Source organism: Stegastes partitus, unplaced genomic scaffold (assembly GCF_000690725.1).
Source record: "Stegastes partitus isolate 25-593 unplaced genomic scaffold, Stegastes_partitus-1.0.2 Scaffold888, whole genome shotgun sequence".
NCBI lineage: Eukaryota > Metazoa > Chordata > Actinopteri > Pomacentridae > Stegastes > Stegastes partitus.
Window position 1 is genome coordinate 179,790 of NW_007578619.1, and position 16,007 is coordinate 195,796.

The 16,007-nt window shown below is 45.6% G+C and overlaps 1 protein-coding gene across 2 annotated transcripts; it reads right to left on the reverse strand.

Annotated features, from left to right (window-relative positions):
* Positions 1 to 364: 364 nt before the first annotated feature.
* On the reverse strand, positions 365 to 14,217 carry zhx3a (zinc fingers and homeoboxes 3a). 2 transcript variants are annotated; one of them, XM_008293458.1, is made up of 3 exons: positions 14,081 to 14,217; positions 2,521 to 5,425; positions 365 to 1,975 (listed from the first exon to the last, which is right to left on the reverse strand). In XM_008293458.1, exons 2-3 carry the CDS (start codon positions 5,226 to 5,228, stop codon positions 1,942 to 1,944), a joined length of 2,742 nt encoding a protein of 913 aa, XP_008291680.1. In that variant the 5' UTR covers positions 5,229 to 5,425; positions 14,081 to 14,217; the 3' UTR covers positions 365 to 1,941. The 2 variants fall into 2 exon arrangements, with proteins under 2 accessions (XP_008291680.1, XP_008291679.1); XM_008293457.1 differs by having other exon boundaries at positions 13,893 to 14,217.
* Positions 14,218 to 16,007: the final 1,790 nt, after the last annotated feature.

Below are 16,007 nucleotides of genomic sequence, written 5' to 3' on the forward strand. Positions count from 1 at the left end.
GTGCATTCCTGAGAAGTAGCGCTCCTTTCTTTGGAAACATCTGGAAGGCCCCTGACTTTGCCCACAGTGCACATCCTTCATTAAATCCACCATCTGCATACCTAAGTCTGCATACTCCTCACACACAAAATGAATAGGTTGCTCTGCCTTTGCAACAGTTGCCTGCCATGGAAACACCGGCGTGTTTTTACATCCCTTCTAACTGCACTGTCATTTTCTCACCAGCAGGTGAGGCTGTGTGCTTTCCTCCAGTTGCCGGCATTGTTTTGCATGCTGCTTACACATTCATCACACTGAATAATTTGACTGGTAGAATTCACATTCAATCCTCGTGTGAGGTGCAGAACAAATAATGAGATTTGACTGCTTGGTGAGTATTCAGTTTATTCTGTAAAGATTCAGAAGTGTAGAAAGGATGATACAACAGTGCTTTATGATCAGACTATTTCATAAAAGTTTTTAAGTGATCATAACACCGTAAGTCCAGATTCCATTTATCTCAAACCAAAATAAATTTGTAACATTCGACACAAGTGCATACACTGCTGGTAGGAGATCAACCTCCAATTTCACTTTGGATGGTATAGCACCGTTCTTAGCTATTAGCAGCTTAACAAAGATGCAGCTTAGTAGGATTCATGTAGTGACTGTATGTTTATATAAACACAAGAAAATTCAGAGGAGAGCAAAGATCTCCTCATTTGGCTCTCTAGCTAGCACAATATCTCACTCTGTCAGTGTCTAGGGATCAAATTGATAATTTTGCTTTTATCAACATTTTGCCAGTAACAATATTTCATACAATTACAGCTTAAAGTTAAACATCTCCAAGTGTACAGAAAGCAGCACAAGATTTTTTTTTTTTTCACAGATATAGACCAACAGTGACCATCAATGCACTGGCGTGTTTTTTGTTTTTTTTGTCTTTCCTTTTTTTTTTTTTCGTCTTTTTTTTTTCTGGACAGCACGGTAGCTGGAAAGCAAGGTGATGGACAGACAGGTCATATAAACACATGGACAGAGCTGAGTAAGGCAACGTTAGCGTGACAGGCTTCTCTCTGTTCAGTTTGCAGGGCAGTGTAGTGTATTGATCTTGACAGAGCTGTCAATACCTTTAACTGTGGAGCAGTGTGATTTTTTTTTTTTAGCATTGCTGTCTTCATTAGTGCATTGTATATAGTCTCTTGCGTGTAGCTGAACTGCAAAGTGATCACCAACATTTATACAGATCTAAATAAAAACATGTTTGATTGCATCTGGACTTACAGTGACTATAGAAGAGTAAGTAGAATTGAAAAAACCGAATAACGGAAAAAGTAAAATTCAAGGCAGTGCTGAAGTACTGGTTGCTAAAAAAGTAAAAAATATCACAAAGCCAACAATAACATTTCCTTGACACATCTTTTTGTTTGTCCCAGTCAGTACAAACCCTCTTTTATAGTGCAGTTTCAATCATATATATATATTTCTCCCTCTGACCCAAAAACAATATCTCTCGGCCCATATCCTACCCTATCTTCGCTCATTCAAGTCAGTTTTCCAGTCAGTGTGCGTCTTTTCTCTTTCTTTTCTTTGATCCCTCGTACTGACCTCATTGTGCACCCTCCCCACACAACCACAAAGAAGCATGAAAGGCTTAAACATCACAGGACTCAAAGGTGAGAAGTTCTTTTCTTTTGACGATGGCAGGAAGTGATGGCAGATGGAAGAAGAGGAGGAGGCGGCGGAGGAGGAGGAGGAGGAGGAGGAGGAGGAGGGGTGGGGGGTATTCACAGTTACAGTCAGAGTCCAACGGTCCAGCTACAATCACATCTGCTGTCATTATGAACACTCTTTTTTTTTTTTTTTTTTTCTTTTTTTTCTGTATTTTCAGACTACGGCAAGGGGAGCAAGCCAGCCTTTAAACATCATGTTCCTCTGGTGAGACTGGGGCCTGCTTCGTCACACCTCCAGCAGCTCCATCCTCAGGCGATCCCTATCAGCGACACACGCACACAAACAGGCAAACACAACATGCACAAATTTGTGAGGACGCCATTGGAAAGTTCCAGTTGTACTGCATTTAACTGTTGTATTGCAAGCAAGGTCCGTTTTTTTTTTTTTTTGGTAATAAAAAGGGGCCCGTGTACGGGTTAACTTGCCTCTCGGAAATCCATCTCACCAAAGACAATTGTCATGATTTATTCACATATATTAGCATGCGCTCTCAATCTATAATTCAGCAACCGGGACTCCTACTTATCTAAAAATAGCTTCTTAAACACAGACCTTTGATTGCCTGAATAAGCTACTCAGCATGAGTACCTGTACACACTTCTCCTGCTTCCTTTCTACTGTACATCACGCAGCAGCCGCTACAAACAACAAGCTGTCATGCTTTCATCATTCCATCTGTCTTACATTGTTTTCACTTTCTTGACTGATAAATAGCACTAAGCTGGTAAAATATCACAAGGCACCGTGAAAGAAAAGTCTATCTGACTTCAGTAGTTTGTAAATGGATTGTTATGATTCAAGTACCTTGCCTGACTGGCATCAGTCTGTTGTTCAATGAGTGACTGACTGGCCACTGGCTGCTGGTGGTCCTCTGCTCTCTCTGACCAGGGATCCTGCAGGTCTCCCGGCTGCGCTGACTCCTCAGCTTGGCCTTGCTCGTTGCTCCCCTCGGATCCCATCAGACCCAGCAGCGGTGAGTATGAATCCTGCCACACAACCCGCTGCCCTGAGTTCAGTCCTGCTTCTCCTTCAAGGTGCTTGTTCATGTCTTGCTCAACAAGTTTCTTTTGGGTCACTGGAGGCTCCTTCGGTGACTCGGCCCCTGCGTCTCCGGGGCCCCTCGCATCCTCTGACTCTGCGGGTGGTCGCTGGTAGGTTTCCAACCACTTCAGCTGCCCGTTCTTGTGGCTGTACCGGCTGTCGCTGAACCAGCGCACCACCTCTGATTTAGGAAGGCCTGTCTGGACGCTCAAGTCCTCGTACTGCTGACTGCTGGGCCAGCGGGTGTTGGAGAAAACCTGCCGGAGGATGTGCAGCTGCTGCGGGGTCTTGTTGCCCCACGGGGGTGAGAAAGACGGCTGACAAGCCGACACCTCGGCAATCTCAGACCTGTGTTCGTGATGTACAATCTCAGATGTAGTCTCTGCTTCATTCATCTTCAGCCTCTTGAAGTTGATCTTGATAGGGTCAACTCTGAGCTCTGGGCAGCTTCTGTCCCCGGCAAACGGGTCCTCCTCCTTAATGAGCTGCTGTAGGATTGACATGCCTTTTATGGGAAAGTCTTTGTTGCATTTACCCTCATCTAAAATGGATGAGCCGCTTTTTGTAATGACAGTGGTGCTGGTGCTTTCAGTTGGGGATTTGCTGGCATGATTCAGGTTAGGGACACTGTCATTACAGGTAGTACTGGGGTATTCACTGCTAATACTGCTGTCATTGGTCTTGTGAACGTAACTGTTGTGTTCATTGTCGGGCTTCGCGGTGTGGGCCGGCTCTTGTGCACTGATGATGCTGCTGTTGTGATTGTTACAGGTGATGTTGGATTTGCTGGTGTTGTCGATGATGACTTGACTGTTGGTACTGTTGGAACCTTCCAATCCGATTGGTGAACTGTTGCTTTCGACATTTGGTTTGTCGTTGGTGTCAGTAACACAGTGCTCATCATTATTGCTAATGTTGGTAGAGCATGCAGCAATGCTGTTGATGCTGTTGGTTGGGCTGCTGCTGTGCACCGACTTCCTGGTGACAGTCTCAACACCATTACTGCTGCTGGAATAGCTGCTGATGCTGCTGCTACTACTGCAACTGCTGCTGCTACTGCTGCTATGACTGCTGCTGGTGCTACTGACACAACCGCTGCTTCCAGCCATGTCCAGGCCATTGCTCTTGTCTGGCTCCACAGTGGGTTCAGTATTCTTGGTCAGTACCTGTGTTGTTCTGACTACAGATGGAAACTTTGGGGGGACGATTGGAGTCGAATACGAGACCCTGGTGACATGAGGGTTGGTTGACATGTTGGCCTGTGTGGCTATGACTCCGAGAGGCCTGGACTTTATACTGCCGTATGGAACTTTGGCCATGTGAAAGTTTGGTCCTTTTGAGCCTGGATGGGCAGTGACAGTGTGGTGGGTTACAAAGTGATTGACATGCCGTGGTGTAGTTGGTTGCTTTTGGGGTGCTCCGCCTTGGAACACGGTGTTGAACATTTTCCTTCTGGCCTCTTCGATCTCTTCAGGAGACCAGCTGATGCCCTGCTTGAGCCTTTGGGCAGTAAACCACAGTTTAATCTGCTCTTCGGGGAACTCTGACACCACCGTTAGGTAGCAGAGCTCGGCTTTGGTCGGGTAGGGGAACTTGCCAAAGGATGTCTTGAGAAAGCTGCTGGTGTCCATGGCGGCATCGTAGGTGGGGATGCTGCTGAGGGGGATCATCACCTTTGGAAGGTCTTTATTGGAATCGGAGGAAGGGGGGGAGTAAAGGGAGGGAGTGTGCTGGTGAAAGACTTGGTTGGACACTGTCGTCGTAATCACATGAGTGACAGTGGTCCTCGGCATAGCTGGGGCAGCAGAAACACTGAGAGCCCCGTTTTGGAGTTCAGGCACATTTGTCAGCATGCTGGGGTCTATATCCTTTCCAGTGTCTATCTTACGTACCTCCACGGTGTGAGAAACCACAATCTTTTTGTGCTCCCCCTTGGCTTTCATCATCTTTGCGATCGGTGTTTTGGTGAGGGAGATCCCAGATTCCCTGGAGTCTTCTCTGCTGTCCGTGAAGAGGCTTTGCTCCACAGTTGTTACTCCATCCCTCTTGTTGACGGCTAGAGAGGCAGTAGCCAAGCCCTCCATTATCTTCGGGTGGGCCTTGGCGTTATGCAGTGCGAGAGCCTCGAAGCGGACGACAGACACCCCACAGTTCAGGCAGTAGAAGGTGGGCTGGGCCCTGAAGTCTAAGTGGCAGTTGTGCATGTGATCCAAAAAGTAGTTGAGATCTCTGGACTCGAAACAGCAAGTCAGACAGCTGTACGTGCCTCCTTTCTGCATCTCGCTGCCACTTTCAGATTTGGAGGAGCTGTGAGAGAAATGGCCAGACTCCTCTCCAGAGATGCTGAGTATGCTATCTTCTGGGATTGTTGGTAGGAGTTCTGGTAGCGAGCCCAGTATGATTTCCTCACGCACATGTTTGGATTTGGATGGTATCATGCAGGGTACAGTGGATTTCCTCTTGCTGGCCATAGTGCAGCTTTGTGTAAATGGGAGAGTGAGTGATTGGTTGTCCGGTGTGATGAGAACAGAGGGCGGGTGGATAGTGGAGAGGGTTGAATGGAGTTTAGTGTCATGGACCAGCCACTATAATATCACAGTGTTGCTTCATGCCTTCTGCCACTTTAGGACTGCTGTCACATGGACAAGTTTAACAGCTCCCCGGGAACCTGCGAGGAAAGAGGACAAAAGAGAGAGAGACATGTGACTCTTTCAGCCCGTCTTTAATATAGCAGTTACAGAAAAAGAAATGGCAGTCAGGCACAGCGAGAAGATAGGAAACAGAGGAGTGTAATGTGAGAACGGGGAATTTGATCATTCGCTGTGAACACGATGCAAATGAGAAATAAAAACCTGACAAACATGAAAAGTAGATTTGTAGCCTGAAATATTTATACATGACATATTACAGTGAGCTGGATGCAGAGGAAGCTGGTAGCTCCACGCAGGGTAATACGTGTAGGTGGAAATACAGTGTGATTAGTGTAGGTAGTATTTATCAACAATTACAGCACCAAAGTAAAAAGAGACGGGCTTTCTTTAAAAATGCTATCTCGCATTATGCTCATAATCAAAAGGGAAGGTCACATTAAATGACAGTACAGAAAGAGGCAGCGCGAATCTCGCTCACTTGACATTGTGCAAAAAAAAATAAAAAATAAAAAACGGCATCAGAGTTGGTGCACAAGATAATTTAGTCACATTTTAAAATTACAATCGGGCTGATTTCCGAAATACCGAGAAAAATGTTTACTATTAAGTATATCAAGGGAATCTAAATAGGAAAAGGCTTTGTAATGATAAAAATAATTTAGCGCTCAACTTGCGCACACACACACACACACACACTCCTTCGAACAATGCAGCCTGTCAGTGTGTTCTGGTTATTTACTTGGATTTACAGACTTCTGTCTAGCTGTCACTTTTTATGAATTCAGAAAAAAGGCCGTAACAATCGACAAAGCCAGAAATGACAGTCTAATCTCACTGATATTTGTTGTTTTTTTCTTTTTTTTTCTCCCCCTGCTGCCATAGGATTGGCTCCTTTAGTTACTGATGCTATGTGACCTCAGAATTATCTTCAGCGGAGCTTTATGATATTAACAAAACATGTCGTAAAAAAATGCAGCTCGGCACTAAATACCGAAGCTAATATCATGTACATGAATATGATGAGCTGGATTTGCCAGGGAAGGGTTAATCTCAGTGAATAAATATCGTCCACAGACCACCCTGGGGATTTTGCACCTATTGAGTGGGATGCACTTCACTACAAATTGATAGTGTCGAATGTGTCTAACCTTAGCAACAGTTTCACATTGTCTCAGCCATCGCAAATATGCAAAATATGCACACAGGCTTGTATCTGCCAGTTTGCATTGTGTAAGTATAAATATGATTATTTTAAATGAAGGGGGATTTTTTTAATTTTATTTCCTATGTTCCACATTTGTCACATGCACGCGGTCGTCCTTTGCTTTGAAATTGTAAAGGAGACATGTGAAGGTTAAATGACTTTAGCTGTGAGCATTTCACTGCCACACTTGGAGATGAGCCATATGTTTTACACTGCATCTTGCAATGTACCTTAGAGGCATAATGTAGTGTCAAGATGGAAAAAAGGTGACTAGCGTGTCTGATGTGTGTGTGTGTGTCGCAGCAGCCAGCCAACAGCAGCACAGTTGAGCACTTGGAATATTTTCCTAAGGTTACTACAAATACATCTGGAGCCACGTTACAAGCTGCCGGCTCGATCGGTCTCACCCTACATTTGTTGTTCAGCCGGCAGCGTGGCGACGCACGCACACAATACAAACACAATACACACATCACCGCGTGCACGGACCCATTAGCAAACCACTTCCACAGACCTTCCCTTCCTGTAATGCTCCGGTCATAAGGATGGATATGGATTGTCAATGCAGTCTTCAACATTGCTCCTCTGCGTTATTGTAAAAACATTCCTCTGTTCCGTCACAAATATTCAACAGCATGTGTCGGACAAGACAATGGATACGTCAGTGTTTCATCAGTGGTGCGGGCTGGATATAGCAGTCATTTTGACACCGTTAAGTACAAAGCATGCGAGATAAATGAGAGAAAATATCAAAGTAGAGACGCAGCTCTGCAGCCTCTGCCCTCTGCGTGAACTTTTGACACACACACACACACACACAGTGTCTGTATACACTCTCATCTTCATATCCGACGCCGGAGAGGTGTTGATGTGTGACATGCTGCTGAAAAACTGGTCTCATCCTATCATCATCTATCCATATCACTCAGGCTTTACCGTCTCCTGCAAGCTCATTACTCTGGGAGAAAAACAAAAACTCAAGAACCGCACCGCCCAAAAATCTGCTTTCTGTCCAAACCCAGCATACCTCAACACCTTGCACTGCAGCTTGCTGGTTACAAAGAAAATCATTTCACATACTTTGAGCAGATTTTTGTGTCGCACCGTGTTTGTACACAGTCAAAAGCACTTTCACAGACTTTCATTTCACTGCATCCGCGCGCGCGTTCACCGTGGCCGGCTGGATGGTAAATAAAAGATGAACCTGTTCCAGAATTAAAACCCTCAAATGACTGCTCAACAGTACACACTGATCCCAGACAGGCTGTGACGTCCTCCTTCTAACTACCTCTTTTTCATTTCTACCGACGGCTGCTGCTTTCTGACAGAATATTAAAAAAAAAAAAACTAAAACAAAACAAAACAAACAAACAACAAAAAAAAAACTAGGTCACCAGCATCTTATGCAGTAATCCCGGTTCACTGCATCCAGACGCGGGCATGTGCTGTATGTTTTGCCGCCAGAGAGGTCATGATATCCTCTGACGGCACACTCGATTAACCCCTGGTGAGGACACGGCGTTCATTGAGTTTGTTCCACTGAATGAGGGATTTAGAAGTCAGCTTTCACGCAACAGAGGGATGTAGTCAAGCACATCCCAAACATCTGTGTGAGAGATGTCACCACGCTATAGAAGTTTGGGAAAAATCAGTGCTGGCAGATCAGAGTTGATTGTTTTTGTTTGTCCGACAGCTATATGTTTCAGAAAATAAACCGACGGAGGAGGTAGTTTGGTCACGGCTGTGGGCTGTGGCCGGCGTGGCGGCCCCCGCAGGGGGACGGCGGTCTGTGACGAGACAAGACGCCGGCCTAGCACAGAAGCCTCCCCTCCCCGAAACAGAAAAAAAAAAAAAAACACTTCCTGCATGAGAAAACCTAAGACGAGGCAAAAGTTGAGAAAGGTTACATAAAGAATCAGGTCACCTATCAAAAGAATGGGCTGCTTTATCTGGCGAGCGAGACGTGCGATCAGACACAAGACAAGGGCTTCCCAGACAGGGAGCCATTGAATGGTTCCCTCTGAAAAGCCCGGCCTTGTGTTTCAGCGGCGAGGTAGACAACGCTCAGACGATCACTGTCCCCGGTGTGTCGTATGTCCTCGCACTGGCACTGGCTCTGTGGCGCAGGGGGAGGAAACTCTTTTCATCTCAGCGGACCAGGGGAGTTGTATCTGAAGTGAGGGAAAGTGGCAGAGCTCTCTCAGACTTGCTTTTCTGAACACCCACGAGAGAGGCCTTGTTCGCTGGACTAAAACCACGTTTGAACCATTCAAGTTTTCGAAAATAAGCGTTTCAAAACAAATGGGATTAGGCTAGGTTTAAATTCTGATGGGGGGTTTATACGTTCCGCCTGATTTAATAGCAGCCGTACGATTTACAGGAGGGCCTCCCTTATGCGCTCCTACGCTGTCATTTCCATAACAATATTATATTTACATCTCATTAATATTTAATTATATCCTCTATACTTTTAAATGGCAAACAGCTGAGTGCGCTGCTCCCATTTCGGCAAACCAGTTGAAAGAAAGCAGCATGTATTCCCTTTCATCACCTCATAAACTGCTGCAGTAATTACAATATTACAACACGAAAAACATGCCCAATCTACAGCGAGCTGCTACCAGCGGAAAAGGGAGGCGAGGCTGCAAAGTGGTTGCTAGACATTAAAATTTAATTCAAAACAGTCCACTGATTCAGACACTCCCAGATCGTCGGGTCACCTACAGTTGACATTAACAAACAAGAGATTGGTGTTTTCGTTGTGCCGCCTGTCACATGAATGAGAATGTGAAGGCTGGAGGAGGAAGAAGGACAAAGGAAGACAAAACTCAGACATTTGGGAGTGAAGTGAGAGGATGACTGATGATGATGACAGGCTGTGCTGTTTCAATATTCCTCCCCGCTGACACCTCGTAGGCACACATCTCCACACGCGCTCCTCACACACTCCCTCCTCACCTCCACAACATTTAGCACCTGCACCGTTCTGAAAATCTTTCTCTTTGAACTGAATAACTGGCAAGGAGTCTCTCGGTGTGACAGTCGCAGAAGAGCTAAGAGGGAGGAGGGGGGGTGGAGAAAAAAAATAAAAAAGCATAAATTCTCTCACTTATGACAACATTTGTTTTGTGTGTAATTTGCTGTGACAGTGATCCGCCGCTGTCTTGAGAGTCTGCTTTAAAAATCAGTTCCCCCCCTCAACCAACCACCCAAAAAAAAATAAAAAAATGACCTGCAGTCCGCTGAGGGTTGGGTTCAGAGAGGGGGGAACTCCTGACAGATACATCTGAACGATCAAAAAATCTGTTTAGTGGGAAGATTTTCTGCCAAATGTCCATTAAATAGATTAACGTCATGTGAGTGGATCAGCTGGACACCCAAATATAAGCCAGAGACAGAGAGCAATTACTGTCTTGCACAGAGAAGAGATTGGGAACAATGGCGCCTCATTTATAAGGGAAACGTGATCCAGTGCTGGGAGCCTTTAGACGGCTGACTGTCGAATTGCGATTGTTTTGTTTCCTGCGTGTCTGAGTGTCTCCTGTGTCCATCACGCTGCCGGTGTGGACCAATGTGAGGTGCTTCCTGACAGTAAGGGTGGACAGCTTTCAGTTTGGGGGGGGGGGGAACATATTTGCGTGTGAATGCCACTGTACGCTTGCCGGCATGAATAAGAGTCGAGCTACAGTGTTACGTGTGCTGAAAAACAATTCAGAGTCATCAGGGTCATTAGCACGGCGCTAATACGGCGCTCAGCGTCTTCGCCCGCCTGTCCAGGCTGAAGATATATGTGCAGGGGTTTCAGTCTGTGGTCTCCATTGTGGGCTCCTGTTTTTTTTTTTTTCTTCTTTCCTTTACATGGGTGTGTTTGTACGCGTATTAGTGTCTGAATGTCTGAGACGCAGGTGTTGTCAGCCAGCTCGTCCGCGTCCTTCTCCTACGCCTCGCACACTCGCTCTCCCCCCCTTTACCTCCATGACTGCAGCCTCGTCCACTGGGAGACCGGTCGGTGGTGCCACTCATGTGTTAACATCGCCATGGCAACCCCTCTCTTCCCCTTGCCCACCACGCCACACACACACACACACACACACACACACAGCAGAGTCACTCGCCCACACCCACCAACCTCAAGACGCACACATCCACACTGAATTCCTGGGACTGCATCCGGTGCAGGACAAACTTAATCCACATTGCCCTGCCAGCCATCTTTGAAAAGTCCATTCATGGTTTAAGTCTCTTTCAGATAACTTTGGGTGAGGTCTTGCGACAACGACTTCGCCCTTTTCTTCCTCAATCGGGGTGTGTGTGTAGACACAAAAATCTCTGCTGCGCTGTTCTCCTGCGTATGACAAGGACTGATGAAAGAAATATCGCAGCTGAACGGGCTACAAATGACCTGCTGTCAGTGTTATTGTCTTGCTAAATGAGTGCCGAGGCCTGCAGACTGAGGCGGTGCAGTACATACCTACTGCACTCTGCCCGTCTGAGCATCTTTGTTGGATGGCCCTGTTTTGTGTTAATATGAGCGCTCACTGTTGAAATCTCACATTGTTCTCCCAACCCTTCTATCTGTGGCCCAGATGAATGACAGACAAATAAACCATGGTGCGCAGAGAAAAAAAAATCTGAGTCATGCATCCTTTTACATCACTTTTGATGAATAACTTCTTCAGTTCTGTAGCCAAGACTACAGGCATTCATTTGGCAACTTAAGAAGAAAAGGAAGAAAGATGGCGGCATACCGCACATTGTACTGTCCGTCCTAAAATGGCTGACATCACAGCCTCTTCTAACTGCCAAAGCCTGGCAAATGCCAGCTCCTGCTGACCAAACCTTTCTTGCATGGGACAGAGAAAGTGGCAGGGGCTCTTTCCCCCCACTAGCCCCAAGGTTTTTTCCCCCCATCACTGCATGGACGTTTCTTTTGGTTGGAACTGTGCAAACATGCTGTTTTAGTGGGGCTTTTGAGCGGTCTGGGCTTCGATTCGGCATTGGTCCGATGACAAAAGCAATACCAAAAAGGATGAAAGACCCAAATAAAAGTGAACCTGTATAGAACGCCGTCCTTTCTGGAGGGAAAAATACGAGTCAGCATTGTGTTTCGGAGACTTTTCTGTGAGGATCATGAGGTATGCCGCTATCATGAATGCTTGTTTGTATAAAAACGGCTGCAAAATAGATCTGGTTGGCATTAGATAGTTGATTTTCTTCTCTGAACTCAAGGAATGTTATACACTCCATGTCTGCTAAATCTGCAAATCATGACCATATGACCTTCCTTGGTATTCTCTGGCACGGGATTCATTTTGAGCTGTGGGAGGCACACACAAACATAACATCCACAGTGACTGCAGCTAGAAATCAGAGCACCAAATCCTGAAAAGTACAGTATTGCAGGTATACGGGGCGGGGGTGGGGGGGCGGCATGTGCAGAGATGCTGTTTTTCAGAGGGGAGTGGGCACTCTTGGCCCACTACATTGTGTCTGTGTATACAAACACTCCGCTGTGGCCATAACGAAAACTATGAGCTGTGCCTAATTGCAGGGAGTGCGGGATGAAAGGCAATATGCCTGGCCTCATTAGAGCAGTTCCGAGAAGGGAGATGGAAGACCGTTCCCAGGGATCCACAAAAGGGAATTGACATTCCCCCAGTGTAAGCGTCCTGCTGGAGTGAAAACCTCCACACACTGTGAACTCACCGGGCCAAGCTGAACCCAGTCTGCCGGAGCCGCACAGCAAGAGCTCATTTACCTTTGTTTTTGCCGGTCATCACAGACGCCTCCAAATGAACTACGGGAGTGCAGCAATGTCCATGGACTCGGAGTCACTCCCCACAGAAACACCTACACTGTCAGGAAAACCTCAACGGCAAAAGAGTTGCGCAGTCATTTCCATGACCTACATTATATGTAACCAGCTTACATGGATAAATAATTAAAAATACATTCCAAAAATTACTGGTGAATCATGCTTGTCTAGCTGTCTGCTCGAATAATTTGGGGTTGTCTCTTGTGTTATGGACACCGGACCCACACATGATTCACAGAGGCAACATTAGTCAGTGCAGAGGTCCCTCCCCTAAAGGCAGAGGGAGACACATGGCATTCAAAGCTGGGTCAATATTTATGTACAGATAGAAAATGTGACTTACAGGAACTGCTATTTTTCTAACACAACGCCTCACTGATAATCCACAAAATATCTCCTGAAACGAGCAGCTCTGCTTTCTCTACTCCATATATTTTCGGTGTGTGGGAACTTGCCCGTACGGCTTTATAAGAACCAGTTTGAGTTTTAACACCATCGGAGTGAGGACAATTTGGCCTGGCGCTCACTGTTTTCACGCCTCTCTCGGAGCGCTGTTTGAGGGGTTTTTAGGGGTTAAGGTTAGAATTAGATTTAGGTGAAGCGAAGGGTTGGGGTTTGGCAGTCGGACGCGATGGTTAGGCGAAGGGGTTAGAGAAATGTATTATGTCAATGAATATGTCCTCACAAATGTTGCCATACAAACGTGTGTGTGTGTGTGTGTGTGTGTGTGTGTGTGTGTGTGTTGGGCAGCAGCACATGTTGGTAGGAGGAAGAGAAGGAAATGAAAGAAAAAGAGTCCTATGCATAGAGACACAGGCCTACGTTTCTGCTCTGGCAAGAGAAGGAAATTTGTAGAGAGTGAGCGATCAATAGATGTAAATTGATACTTGGCGTACAGTTTGAACATCTATGAACTCGGAGGCTTTTTTTTTCTTCTTCTTCTTCCCCCCTCACCAACACCACCACCAATAAAACCAGTCGATAAGCCTGCTATAGCGCTGCGTTCAGAAGTCTTTCACAACTAAGAGCACTCACACTCGCAGCACAGTGGGGGAAATACAGCGCGTTGTGCAATAAAATAAGCAGATACGCCACATTGTATAGCGCGAGAAGGAGCGCAAATGCAGCCAGACGTTGTTGTAACTGTAACAAACTGACGAGTTAACCCGTTTAGCTCCATTCACAAGGCTGTGGGGCAACACACCGCCGCGGAGCCGACTTGCCAAAGGCGATCTGGCACTCTATATAACCTTATGAATATTCCCAAAAAATCCTCCACCCCCCTCCTCCACCTACTGTCGCCATTTTATACATTGGCGACTTCATATAAACTGCCTTCACTACAGCACCAGATGAAAATTCAATATTCAATAGCGAGACATAATTTCAGTAAACAACTTTGGAGATCGCACCTCGTCCGTAATGAGACGTATTCGTGTTTTTGTAAGAGTAGATGTGTCCTTACCTCAGCAGTCGCTGGGAAAAAATGGAATCCGACATTAATATATAAATGAATAATATTGGATTAGCTCCGATCGTTGCGCTTTGAGAAGAAGAGGAGGCGAGCAGGGGGTGGGAGCTCTCCTCAAGTGAACCCGGTGAACTGGCGTGAACCCGTCAGTGACCACGGCAAGGTACATTACATTACATTACCTTTCCACCTCTCCGCTACACTGTATGAAGACGGCAAAACAACTATGGTCGGCGGTGCAGGACGAGGCAGCTCCAAAAAAATTATAGCGAGTGTATTTCCTATGAACACGTGATACGGAGCGTCATCCAAAATCCAAAAGCCCTTTCATCTAAAATTTTGGAGAGGGGCGGGGAGGAGATGGGGATGTGTGTGTGCGTGTGTGTGTGTGTGTGTGTGCTTGTAGAAGGGGGAGGAGGGTACGTATACTGAGCCCGGTGCACATTTGGGTATATCGTTATAGGGTACGCACCGGGTTATACATAGCTACAATGGCGGAGCAGGCCGAACAGATGGACTGTATTGTGTAAATTTGGAATTTGACAGGAGTTCAGTGATTTGCAGTTTCACTGAGCTTCATCACCCAAAAGGTCCTTTTAATTAGGTCACATGCTTTTTCCAATAGATGGCTGTCGTCTTCAGAAAAAAAAAAAAATCTCTTGATGGGCTACTATGAATATTAATCGTGTTGGGAATTGTCATTTAAAGCACAAGCCTATTAGCCTACCGGCTCAAAATAGACATTTACGCACACGCGTAATAGTGCTAGACCAATTTACGCACATGCACCGTAACTGCAGCCTAGTTGTTGGTGTCCTTTTTTTTTTTCTTTTTACACAAAAACACATGAGGACATTTTCTCTGAATCAGATTACAGGTGCTAGTCGTGCGTCGTTGTGTAAAGTAAGGTTTGTGCGGCTGCGACCCTCATGACCTTGTTGGCCTTCTGTGCGTAAAAGCGCACAGAGGAAAGCGCACAGGCCCAATACAGCCTGAGGCAAGCTCAAAATAAAAGTCTAATAGAAAAAAAACGATAAACAGAGAATAGCTATAGGTTACAAACATGTAGAATCATATATATTTTTAAAAAACACATAAAGAAGTCAAAGCTATATAATATGAATCTTATATATAGTAAGAATATAGAATTTGCATTATGTGTGATAAGGTCACTCTAATGCCACTGAGTGTTATGGACACACTATATTTCCACTTGAAATTCTTGTAGTAATATAACGGATTCAGATATGTGTACATTAGGCTCTGTGTGTGTAACAGGTAGGGAGACTGTAGCTGGAGGCTACACTGAAGATCACACTGCTAAATGTAATTTAAATGTAATGTCAATGTCTGTTCTAATGCAGGGTGTAGCGTGAATACATGCCTGTAGTATTTACAGAACATGGATTTGCTCTTCCCTCCCAGTTTGTCCTGACTGGGTTCAGACGTTGCCTGTAGCAGTGTACAGTCAGGAAAAGCAAAGATTATCTATCAGGAAGATGAATCACCCAACAGCAAAGCAAAAACCCACCCCGTGGTTCCGTTCTGCAGGAGGGAGACGTGTAGCTGTGCATGTTCTGGAGATTCAAGAACATACGCTGAGTTCTGATGACTGGGTGCAGTGTTAGAATCTAGACTTGTATAGTATTTGTATGCTTTGTGATTTACTGGGTAGTTGTGGGGTATGTGGTGGAGGGAACTGGGGACCCGCTGTTCTAGAACCTTCTGGCCTTGTGCAAAAATGTGTTTCCTTGTACTTTGACCTCAGAACTGACATGTGCTAAACTATTAACTGAGCCTTTCCAGGTATGAACATGTAAATCCGCACTTTTCTGTGCCTTAAATAAATAATTAAATGCTTTAAGTTGACTTGTGTGAAAGCCACCTCAGAGCATTTTAAAAAAGCTGAACCTCAACAATTACGCTACACTATTCTGTAAACCAACAGCACCACTGATGAGCTGCCAGTGTGTGTACAGCACTTGGAGGCATAAAAAAAAGTGTTGCTCCTTTTTGACCAGAGAGGCAAGTGAGCAGAAGGAGACCACTGTTTTCTATGTGAGTATTTTCACCCTGAAGTGTCAGAAAGCAGCAGCTCAGATTGTATGG